This window comes from Camelus ferus, chromosome 10, assembly GCF_009834535.1.
Source record: "Camelus ferus isolate YT-003-E chromosome 10, BCGSAC_Cfer_1.0, whole genome shotgun sequence".
Classification (NCBI taxonomy): domain Eukaryota; kingdom Metazoa; phylum Chordata; class Mammalia; order Artiodactyla; family Camelidae; genus Camelus; species Camelus ferus.
Genome location: NC_045705.1, coordinates 31,469,755 through 31,482,526, shown reverse-complemented (window position 1 = coordinate 31,482,526; position 12,772 = coordinate 31,469,755). Strand labels below are relative to the sequence as shown.

Genomic DNA, 12,772 nt, shown 5'->3' with positions numbered 1-12,772 from the left:
TCATAAGTCACCATACGAAGTTGTCACAATATTGTTAACTATATTCCCTCTGTATACTCTACATGCCTGTGACTTACTTACTTTACAGCCGGAAGCTTGTACCTCTTAATACCCTTCACCTGTTTCATTCATCCCCCCCACACCCTTCCCCTCTGGCAGTCACCAGTTTGTTCTCTGTATCCAGGAGTCTGTTTCTGTTTTGTTTTGTTTGTTCTATACTCATCAATTAATTCCCAGAACAAACCTGTGTTGTGACTATTATAATTAACACCCCTTTTTACGTAAGAGGGAAAAAATAAATAAACACAGTTAAGTGAATTAACTGGCCTAAAGCTACACAGGAGTGGAGCCAGGATTTCAACCCAAGCAGGTGAACCACAGATCCTGTGCTCTTTGACCAGTATCTATACAACTTCTAGGTACACAACACGTCAGGGAAGAGTTAAAATTAAACATTCCCTTTTGTAAGAAGTCCAAGGTATATTTATCCGCCAATACAAATCTTTCTTGTATGAGTGTGAACTCAGTGGTTTTGGATCAACTAGAGAAACTAAGGAAAGTATTCTAGGACCGTTCTGAGAGATCACTCAGAGGCACGAGAGGGATCACAAAAGGTCCAGTTTTTCCAGCCTTCACCCCTAATGGAAGGAATAACTGATAGCCATTCTCTTTGTGGTTTTTTGATAAAGTACGGTTTATTTAACCATTCTCCTGTGCTGGACATTTAGATAGATTTTTATTGATTACTATAATCCTCACTATAATTAATATCTTTGTACAAATAAAGAGTTCACATTGATTATTTACAAAGTATCGGACACTGTTTCAAAATTTTACATATATCTAAAAAAATCTAAGTCTCATAGTTTTCTTTGGGGTTGGGGATTACTTTGTGCATATTTGTGTAAATATATCCATAAGGATTCTTGGTATAGGTGAAACTGCTGAATGTAAAGCATGCACAGTTTAAGCTTTAATAAATGTGTGATAGCCATTCTCTTTAAAAACCACATCTTCCTTTTCTGTCATCTCTGCCTTTCAGTGTTTATTCCTCTCTCTGCTACCCCACCTCTTAGCCCATTTCCACCATCTCTCCCGCTGGGCTGGCAAGAAATATCTCCTCTCTCCCCACAAGATTCCCTCAGCTAGAATCTGGGGGGGGGGGGGGGGGATGTGACCAGTATATAAAAGCCTAAATCAGCCTTTGAGCATGTAGTCTCTACATCAGGTAACCTGCTGGGCTCTGGACCAGAGCATCATGATAGAATGCCAACAATGGCCAGAGGAAATATAATAGAAAGCTTCATATGCCAAGTGACTGATCTCAGAGTGATGTAATGAGGCCCCCATTCCAGTCCCACTTCCTAACTCCCAAACAGTACCTCACAGAATCCCAAAATTGTAAAGAACTTTAAATTCATCAAATTTCATGTTTTGTGTAATTTACCACAATAAAAATAAATAAACAAACTGAATTCATTACTCCCTTCCCCGCCTCATGAAAATAATCTTCAAACCCAACCAGATCATTTAACAAATGGACACTTGCAGCTGTAAGAGAGGAACTGACTTGCCCAATATCCTATGGCCGTTTAGAGACTTGGCACTTTACTTCCAGCCATGTCACCTACCTATCGGTAAAAAATATCCGGTGTGGTTCCTCCTGCCTTGGAGTGAGGAATTGAGTCAGATGGATCTCAGATGCACTCAAGTATCTCCAATTCAGCATGAAGTTAGCCACTCTGCTGGAATCGATCATTACTCAAAGAGATGATCTGGTTTGGTGAAACTACGATGGGATGGAGAATTGAATTCCTCTCTGGGCATCCTGGTCCCTGTGAAGCAAGGTGCCTTGGCTAAGATTACCAACTCAGTTGATTTTTCACTGAGGTCCTCCAGTGAGCAAAGTCCTGGTCACACGCAGCTAAGCCACTGTGACTGGAGCTGAAAAGACTTAGAGACCTTTTACTGCGACCTCCTTTGCTTATAGATGAGCTGACAGAGGCCGAGAGAGATTAACTGGTTTCCCAAGACACACGCTAGTTATTCGCCGGGTTTCAGAAATCAGTGTTCTTTCAGCATTGATGACTAGGTGCTGGTTGCTACTGCCACTCAGGGGTCAAACTTTGTCTGCAAGAACAAATCACCAACAATCCTGGGAGCTTTTAGAAAACAAAGCAGATGGTGTCTAAGATGAATCACAAAAATAAAAGGGGGGAAATTCAGGGGATCTGGATCTGGGTTGATAACTGGATTCATAATACCTAGGAAATAACCAAATGCTACAGAAATCAGCAAGCCCAGAGATTTTAAATCCTGATTTTCATTGAAAAAAAAAAAACCTACGCACCCAGTGAAACTCCAAGTGTTGTAATTAAATGCTTAGATCCTTCAATAAGTTAAGATCCTTGAATACATTAAGCCACACACTATAATCAAGGAAACAACTTCCCCATGGAATTTCTTTTCTCTAGGGTAAAACTTTGTCTAATAAACCTTGACTTAGGAAAGGTTCAAAATCTTTTCAATTAGCTTAGTGAGATTTCCGTAAAGTTTTGTACCCAGTAATGAGCTCGTAAGAGAAGAAAGTTGAAAGAAAGACAAAAAGGGAACATTTTTTCCAGAACGGACTGCTGAGAATGAAAAGGAAAATTAATAGAGAATAAAGAGGACCAAATAGGGAGCCAGGACCCCTAGGCATTCACTCTGGTTCAGTAATTGATTAACTATCTGTCTTAATCACGTTGTTCCGCCTCTGCACCTCTCACACTCTCCTGTTTTCACTTCCAGATGAAATGATTGAGTTGGGCTAGACTATATCCATTGTTCTTTCCAATTCTAACATTTACGTATGAGTTGCTTAGACTCCCTGTGCCTCAGCCTCTCCATCAATAATAATGGTGATAATAATATAATAGAGTGAGAATTTCCTCAGAAAGAGATGCCATTCATCCATCCAGCCATTCATACTTTCACTCAGTGAATGGTATTGTGTCCTTTATATGCAGAGCACTGCTCTAGGTGCTAAAGATTTGGCAGTGAAAAAAAAAGTCCTTAAATCAAGGTGATTACACCCTTCATATTCCCACCAAGATGATGGAGGTAAAAATAATAACAACAATATAAGCAAATAAAACTTGATATGCAAGCCAATCGTTAATAAGCCCTATGAAGAAAAACAAAACAGGTTAAGGAGAATAGAGATTGCTAGTGGTAGTAAGGAAAGGCCGGCTCTTGTCAAGATCTCTGCTGTTATGAGAATAAGGAAGGGGACATGGGAAATATAAGGAAGCCAGTTAGGAGAACATCACAATAACACAGCCAATAGATGTTTATGTCTTTGCCAGGACTGTAGTATTGAAGATTTTAAGAAGTGGTCATATTCTGGACATTCTGAAAGCACAACTAGATTTGCTGATGTCTTCATTGAGAGGAGAGAAAGAAAGAGAAAATTCAAGAATACCTCCAGGTTAGACTTGAGCAATGAAAATTGAGTTACCATTACTGAGACTGGAATTACCATAGGAAAAGCATGGGACCTGGGAAGATTCAGAGTATGGATTTGGACATGTTAAGTGAAGTTTGCTTTTCAAAACACCAGTAGAGATGTTGACATGATAGTTGAATATATGAATCAAAGTTCAGGGGCAAGGTCAAGGTTGAGCTATAAGTTTGAGAGTTATAAACACATGAATGGTATTTAAAGCCATGAGACTCAATAAGATCTCCTTAGAGACTCAGACAGAATTAGCATGAGAACATAGCCCTACAGCATGCTGATGTTAAGAAATCGGAGGAACAAGAAAGAATCAGCAAAAGAAAAGAAAGGTGGTTAATGTGGTAGGGAAGGAACCAAGATGGTGGCATAAAGATAAAGTGAAGATATTGTTTCAAGGAAGGAATGGTCAGTTGGGTCTAATGCTGCAAAAAGTCGTTTTAGGAAGCAGTGAATCATAAAACAGGAAATCCCCCAGGCACAGTTCATTCCTGATCCATAGGTTGAGAGGCCAAGGCGAAGGGCTAGCTGAGCACAGCAGGTGACTGCTACTAGTGCCCCCTTCCTTCCAGCCACCCTGGCATCTCTGTGGGGACATGGGGTGGTGAGCATATGGCCATGTGAGGATGGGTTAGAAGAGCTGATTAGTGAGCGATGAGATTAAAAGTAGTCAGCCACAGAGGAACCAGGGTATTGAGGCACAAGAGCAATTTTGCCCCTAAGCCAGAGTAGTAACTATAAGTTTGTAGCACAAGTAAACACTGAAAAGCTGTAGGTGTATGCTGCCCAGTTTGGTAGCCAGAAGACACTTGTAGTTATTTAAACTTGCTAATTAAAATTAACTCAATTCTTTAGTCGAACTAGGGATATTTCCAGTGTTCACTAGCCACATGGCTAAGTTCTGCCATATATCAGCGCAGATACAGAACATTTCCATCATCACAGAAACAGAACATTTCCATCATCACAGAATGTTCTGTTCGCACTGCTGATCTAACCACAGCAGCTTCAGAAACAGAATGTTTACCTAGAACTTCATGAAGCTTCATGAAGACAGGTACCTTCTTTGTCTTAAGTATTGCTCTGTATCCGAGCAGTTAGAAAAATGCCTGTCTTTTTGAATAAATTATTAAATAAAGCAAAAAACCCTGAAATGGTTGAAAGATTAAGTAAATTATTCTACAGTTGGATTCTGTGATGTTACCAAGCCCTTACAGATCACCTTTATGGAAAAAAATGTTTAGTAAGCAGATGTGTTTTTTGAGATATAACTGACATATAACATTATATTAGTTTCAGGTGTACAACATAATGATTTGATTTTTGTGCTTATTATGAAATTATCACTACAATAAATCTAGTTAATATTCATCACCACACATAGTTTAAAAAAATGTTTATTGCCATAAGAACTTTTAAAATTAACTCTTTTAGCAACTTTCAAAAATACAATACAGTCATATTAACTATAGTCACCATGCTGTACATTACATCCCATGACTTTTTTATTTTATAACTAGAAGTTTGTACCTTTTCACCCCCTTGACCCATTTTACCCAACCCCTACCCACTGCTTCTGGCAATCACTGATCTGTTTTCTGTACCTGTGAGTTCCGTTCTGTTTGTTTTCTTAGATTCCATATATAAGTAAGATCATAACAGTATTTGTAGTTCTCTGTCTGACTTACTTCACTTAGCATAGTGGTCCACTCACGTTAGGTGAGTCCACTAGGTCCACTCACGTTATTGCAAATGGCAAGATTTCCTTCTTGTTTATGGCTGAATAATACCCCATTGTATGTATATACAACATTTTTTTATCCATTCATCCATGACAGACACTTCGGTTGCCTCCATGTCTTAGCTATTGTGAATAATGCTGCAGTGAACATTAGGGTGCATAAATCTTTTTGAGTTAGTGTTTCAGTTTCTTTCAGATAAATAGCCACAAATAAAATTGCTGGATCATATGGTAGTTTTATTTTTAATATCTTGAAAAACCTCTATACTGTTTTCCATAGTGACTGTAACAATTTACTTTACCACCAACAGTGTACAAGGGCACGCTTCTCACCATATCCTTGCCAACATGTTTTTTCTTGTCATTTTTCTGACAATAGCCATTCTAAAGGATGTGAGGTGGTATGTCAATGTGGTTCTGTTTTGCATCTCCCTGATAATTAGTGATGTTGAGCACATTTTCGTGTACCTGCTGGCCATTTGTATGTCTTCTCTGAAAAAGTGTCTAATCAGACCATCTGCCCCTTTTTAATCTAATTGTTTGGGGGTTTGCTATTGAGTGGTATGAGTTCTTCATATATTTTGGAATTAACCTCTTATCAGATATATGATCTGCAGATATTTTCTCCCATTATGTGGGCTGCCTTTTTATTTTGTTTATGGTTTTCTTTTCTGTGCAGAGGCTTTTTAGTTTGATATAGATCAACTTATATATTTTTGCTTTTGTTGTCTCTCCATTTAATGTCAAATCCAAAAAATATTCACCAAGATTGATGTCAAGAAAGATTTTTCCCTTTGCTTTCTTCTAAGAGTTTTAGTTTCAGGTCTTACATTCAAGTCTTTAGTCCATTTTGAGTTAATTTTTGTGTATGGTGTGAGAGAGTCATTTAGTTTCATTATTTTGCATGTGGCTGTCCAGTTTTCCCAAACCGTTTATTGAAGAGACCATCCTTCCTCCATTGTATACTCTTGGCACCTTTGTTGTAAATTAATTGACCCTATATGTGTAGGTTTATTTCTGAGCTCTCTGTTCTGCTCCATTGACTTATGTGTCTGTTGTCACACAAATACCATACTATTTTGATTACTATAGCTTTGTAATATAGTTTGAAGTCATCGTGTATAATGCCCCCTGCTTTTTTCTCCTTTTTCAAGATTGCTTTTACTATTCTGGGTCTTTTGTGGTTCCACACAAATTTTACAATTGTTTGCTCTATTTCTGTGAAGAATATCACTGGAATTTTAATAAGAATTGCTTTGAATCTGCAGATTGCTTTGGGCAGTATGGACAGTTTAACAATATTAATTCTTCCAAATCCTGAGTAAAGTATATCTTTCAATAGATATTGAACCGTTCTTGCATCCTTGGAATAAATCCTACATGATTAGGATGTATGATTCCTTTGATGTATTGTTTAATTCAGTTTACTCTAATTTTTTTGAGGATTTTTGCTTCCAGTTTGATCAGGAATATTTATCTGTAATTTCTTTTTTTTTTTTTTTTTTTTTTTTTTTTTTTTTGTAATGCCCCTTTCTGGTTTTGATATCAGGGAAATGCTGACCTCTTAAAATGAGTTTAGAAGTTCCCCCCCTGTTCTATTTTTTGGAAGAGTTTGAGTGAGGTTGGTATTCATATTTCTCTAAATGTTTGGTAGAATTCACCAGTGAAGCCATTTGGTCCTGGATTTTTGCTTGTTTGGGGAAGTTTTTGATGACTAATTTAGTCTTTTTACTAGTAATCTGTTCAGGTTTCCTCTTTCTTCCCAGTTCAGTCTAGGTGTATGTTTCTTAGAATTTATTCATTTCTTCCAGATTGTCCAATTTGTTGGCATATAATTGTTTATAGTAGTTTCTTATGATCCTTTTATTTCTGCAGTATCAGTTATAACATCTCTTTCATTACTAATTTTATTTGAATCCTCTCTCTTTTTTCTTGGTGAGTGTAGCTAAAGGCTTTTCTGTTTTGTTTATCTCTTGAAAAAAACAGTACTTAGTTCCATTGATCTTTTCTATTCTCCTCTTTGTCTATATTTCATTTATTTCTGCTCTGTTATTTCTTTTACTAACTTTGGGCTTCATTTGTTTGAAATCTTTCTTGTTTCTTGATTAAGGCATTTATTGTTATAAATTCCCCTCTTAGAACCGCTTCTGTTGCATTCCATGATTTTAATTTTTTTAATTACAAAATAAATTTTGTATAATAGAATGCTTCAGACAATATGCCAATCTTAACATCCATTCTCCCCTTTTCTCTTTAAAAGGAGAACAGACTAAAACCTTGATTTTTAACAGAAAACAATTTCACACCGAATAAAATATTAGAATTTCCAGTCTCCCTTGTAATTAAGAGTGACCATGTGACATATTTCTGTTGAATAAGATGAAAGCAAAAGTGTTATGTGACACTTTTGAAACCTCTCCTAAAAACAAAAGTGATCAGTTTATCCTCTCCTCTTCCCCTTTACAGCCTCCTATGATATAGAGGAAATACTAGAGCTGTGCTGTCTAATATGGCATTCACTAGCTACATGTAGCTTTTTATATTAAAATTCAGTTCTTTGGTCTCACTAACCACATTTCTGCAGCTCAACAGCCACTACCATATTGGACCTCACAGATAAAGAACATCTTCAGTGTCACATAAGTTTTACTGAACAGTCTTGATATGTAGTATTAGATGCTCTTCAAGGTCATGAGGTTGAATCTACATGCTGAAGATAGCCGACTCTGAATTTCTGATAATATTGATGAAACACCCAAAGGTGTTGGACTTTTACTTCTGTATTTCTATAGTTCTCTCTCATTAAGTTGCTTTTTTTCCTACTGTATGCAGTCAAACCTATATCTAATATATGTATATATAAATAATAAATCGGTAAAGAATAAAAAATTGTATGTGTGTAGTAGTTTTTAGCCCTCTACCAACTTGTCCTTAATGAAATTATTTTATATTTATTGTGTAAAAAATACATTTTGGAGGGTTTCTTTCTTCCTTTCTTGATGCTGTGGCAGAATCAAAGGAGAGCTAACTAGCACAGTGTCCAACACTAAGTGGTATAACCAGAATTTTACTACTTCTGTGAATTAAGTAGACATTTTTAAATTTAAAAACAATATCTGGCTCTTAAAACAACTGAAAAGATGTTTTCCTTTGTCTCCTATGTTTTTTCCAGGGAGACTGTAACAAAGTAATTAGCCCTCAGTAGACTCACCCTCAGTAGGTAAAGTAATCCCTCAGAAAATCGACAATCTCATTAGAGCAGATGTTATCTGTCCATGAGTATCCAAGGCTCACAGTGTATTGATGATGTATTCCTAGCTTTCAATGAGGAAACAAAAGGTGCGCATGAGTGAGAGGCTTCTATCACAGCCTGCATCCTAAAGTCCTAGTCTGATACAATACAATCAAGGTAATAAGAAAAGGAATGGTAGCTGCACTGAGTTTAGTTCTGAACCGAATGCTTTCAAATATATATTACCAAAATATAAGTCATTCAGCATAAAAGATAGTGAGGCCATGTTGATAGTCAAATCTATTTAACAAATATTTATTGAACACCTACAATGTGCCAGGTACCATGCTGCTACACACTCAAAAGCAATTAAGAAACAGAGACTGTTTAGCCCAAAGAAGCCTCAAAACAAAAGGATTTAACTGCCTTTGACTTTTACCTGCCTGAAACTTTTGTTAGGATGTAATCAAGTGTATCCCCTCAAGACAGAAAGAAGTGCCATGTAGTCATCACACAAATGAAATGAATAATCAGCACTCATTATAATCACGATTATGATAGCTACTATTTGTTGAGTCCATGATACCAACCCTATACCATTCTTTTCTTAAACCTTTATGAATATTATCTTTTTTAATATTCAGAACACATATGAAGTTCATACTATTGTTAATCTTATTGTATTTATGATAAGCAGGTGTAGGGTGAAGTAAGTACTTCAATCATGGGTTGTGGGAGAGGGGCAACAGGAAGAACGTGATGAATTTCAGAGCCTGAGCTCTTCAGATTTTAGCAGGAAGAGATTCACTCCACACCATGAGACAAGCTCATTAAAAAAAAAAATCTGTAAAATGTGATCTAGAAAGGGCTGCTTATTCACAAGTGCTTACAAAGCACCAGGTGAGAGCATGATATTTAGAGCTGCAAAGAAGAGACAGTGGATAGTCCTGCCCTGGAGAATTCACAGTCTAATGAGAGAGAAAAACAAACAAAATAATACAATCAAAGTGATACGGACAATGATAAAATTATGTAAAAATTGTCATGGATAGGGGACACAAGTTCAACCCAAGGAGGAGGAAGGTCAGACAAGGACTCATAAGGGAGGTGACTTCAACCTAGGTCCTAAAGGATGTATAGGAGTTTGCCATATGAAAAGTGTGGCAAAGCAGTTCCAGGAAGAAGTGGTATTTTTTCAGGGCTTATTGGTGGCCATCCATGGGCATGATTACTGGGGACAATGAGGGAAGTGGGGAAGTTTCCCTGGTGCATTTAAAACCACCATTCATTACATGCTCCACCAGCACCTAGGAGAAAGGGAAAAGCCCTTAAGGCCTAAAGCATACAGTGATATTCCATGCCTCTGCAAGGAAGCTGCCCACATCATTTCCTCCAGTCCTCAAGGAGAGCTGGAAGGATGGAGGGAAAATGCAAAGACAGTCTGTAATTCCGAAGTCAATGGGGGCAAATGTTATGATATTCTCTAAATTTTTCACCATGATTAAGAGTCTGGTGAGAGGAATCTCTGAGAGAGAAAATAATAATGTAGGCACAGACTGTCCCATCCTGTTTCAACCAAAAAACACTAAGAGGCATGATAAAAAGTGGACTTGGCCTGATCAATCAGAATAAAGGACAGAAGTGCAGAGTAAATCTTCAGTATTATCTGCTTCCTCTTCATCCTTAAAGTTAGGTCTGATAAAATTTTTTTTACATTCTATATTTATTTGCATCTGGATAAGGCTAAAAGGGATGTCTTTTTCTTTAAAATGTTCGACTTGATCTTTCCCTGCTGATAGCTAGAATCTATACTGTTATCATCTTCTTTTCTAACTATGGAAGATGGACATTGTGAGAGGAGATCGAAGGACTATTGTGCCAACATGTCACAAGAACTGAAGTTGCTCCTGGGACCTTTCTGGGGCTTGTGATCAGGTGATCTAGAGCACAAGATGTCAAAACCACCAGAAGAATAGAGAAGTCCCTGGATGCAACTTCCCGTTTTCAATTTCCACACTTGTCCACATTAGAAGAGTAGATCAGATTGGTGCCCTCCTTCTCAAGTATCCCCTGATAATTCCTCTGGCTTCCTTTTTTTAACTAAATATAACTTATTATCATTAAGGAGGTTGAACAAAGAGGGGAGCATGAGGAAAGACGAAAGGAAGGAAAGAAGAGAAAAAGGAAGGGGGTAAGGAAGGAATGCAAGGAGATCATAGGACTAAGTGATCTATAATTTGATTTAACCTATAAAATACTTATTGAAATGTTCTCCTTTGTATTTGCACTTAGTTTGAGCCTTAGTGTTTCCTAATCCCATGATATTGCGGGAGATAATGAAGCCAATCTGACCTCTGTCCTTGGAACAATACCAGAATACACTAGGGAGTCTTTAGTTACTAAAGAGAACCATAGCAGCAGTAACATTAAGTCTTTACATTTGTTTCTGCCATTCATGAATGTCCCACTAAAATTAAAATCCACTTCAAGAACAGAAAAATCAGACACAATTTTTTAATCACTTTCTCATTTTCACTCCATCCCTGAGTTCTCCTTTTTGCCCCACAGTCTCCTCATGGCGATTTTCACCTCTGCGTTTCTGAGTGTGTAGATGATGGGGTTCAGCATGGGGGTGACCACCGTGTAGAACATGGCCACCAGTTTGTCCTCAGTGAAGGTGGAGGGTGGTCGCATGTAGAGGAAGATGGCAGGACCAAAAAACAACATGACCACTGTGATGTGAGAGGCACAGGTGGAGAGGGCTTTGCGTCTCCCCTCTGAAGAATGGTTCCTTAAGTTGACCAAGATGACAATATAGGAGGACACCAAAAGCAGGAAGGAGCACAGAGCAATTAAGCCACTGTTGGCCAACACAATAAGCCCCTCCACAGAGGTGTCGGTGCAGGCAAGCTTGAATAATGGCTCGAGGTCGCAGAAGTAGTGATCAATCACATTGGAGCCACAGAAGGGCAATCGAATGGTGATAAGAATCTGAATTATGGAATGAAAAAAGCCCCCAAACCAGGAACCAGCCACCAGATGGTGACACACAGGCCGGCTCATGATGGTTGTGTAGTGAAGGGGTTTGCAGATGGCCACATAGCGGTCATAGGCCATCACCACAAGCAAGAGTATCTCAGTGACCCCAAAGAAGTGAAAGAAGAATATCTGAGCCACACAGCCCTCCAGGGAGATGGTTTTAATCTTGGCAAGTAAGTCTGTGATGAACTTAGGGACAACAGTGGAGGAATAGCTGATCTCCACCAGGGACAGGTAGCTAAGGAAGAAGTACATGGGGGAATGCAGACTCTTACTGACTTTGACCGTCAGAACGATGAGACCATTGCCCACCACCGTGGCCACGTACACAGGAAGAAACACCACAAAGCACACTCTCTGCACCTCTGGGTCCTGGAAAAGGCCAGTGAAAATTAACTCAGTCACATTATTCGTAGTGGCCATGGACGCCACTTGAAGGTGGATCAAAGAGAAGAGACCTGTAATGAAACAGACACAGCCCTAACACCAGTCCTTCATGTCTGTGTAGCACGTTGGTGGAACTGTTGGTGGAACTCCTTCACACATGATATCTGACTGGTTAATTTATTTATTTGTTTATTTGTTAATACATTAAATGTTTGTTCATTCGGTGCCCAGTGGTCCACTCTATGCAACACCAGATTCAATCCACCTCACAAAAACTCTGTGATCTCCATATTACAAGTGAGAAAACTGAGGCTCCGAGAGATTGTGAATCAGCCGAGCCTCCTAGTAAGAAAAGGATCCAGAACAAGAACCAGATCATTTTATTCTAACCAGTATGTTATTTCAAGAAACCACACTGAAAAAATAATTACCATTTGGGGGAGGGTATAGCTCAAGTGATAGAGTGCATGCTTAGCATGCACAAGGTCCTGGGTTCAATCCCCAGTACCTCGTCTAGAAATAAATAAACCTAATTACCTGCCCCCTGCCAAAATAAAATAATAATAATATTAATAATTAATTGATTGATAATTAATAGTAATAACATTTTCAGCATTAATAACCATCCATATTAATGACTAACAGTTATCCCAGCCCCATCTGCCTTTGTGTTAAAAATTCTCAAGTGAATTTCTGCTCCTGAGTCTCATCTCTTGTTTTCTCCTTTTATCCCTGAGAAATGCCAATCTCACTGATATTTCTTCCTTCCTAAAGAGTGTCTTCAATATTTTCTTTGGATGAACTATATAAGTTTCTGAATTACTTCAGTCTCTATGGCTTCACCCAATCTCACACCTTCATGAATTTTTACAAACTT

General features: G+C 38.1%; 1 protein-coding gene across 1 annotated transcript; it reads right to left on the bottom strand.

Annotated features, from left to right (window-relative positions):
• Positions 1-11,001: 11,001 nt before the first annotated feature.
• Positions 11,002-11,953, bottom strand: LOC102508956 (olfactory receptor 4B1). The gene has a single exon (XM_006190268.2). It carries the CDS (start codon positions 11,929-11,931, stop codon positions 11,002-11,004), a length of 930 nt encoding a protein of 309 aa, XP_006190330.2. The 5' UTR covers positions 11,932-11,953.
• Between the last annotated feature and the right edge of the window lie 819 nt (positions 11,954-12,772).

Coding starts and splice junctions, on each gene's coding strand:
- LOC102508956 (XM_006190268.2), bottom strand. CDS start 11,931: ATGGCCACTACGAATAATGTGACTGAGTTAATTTTCACTGGCCTTTTC.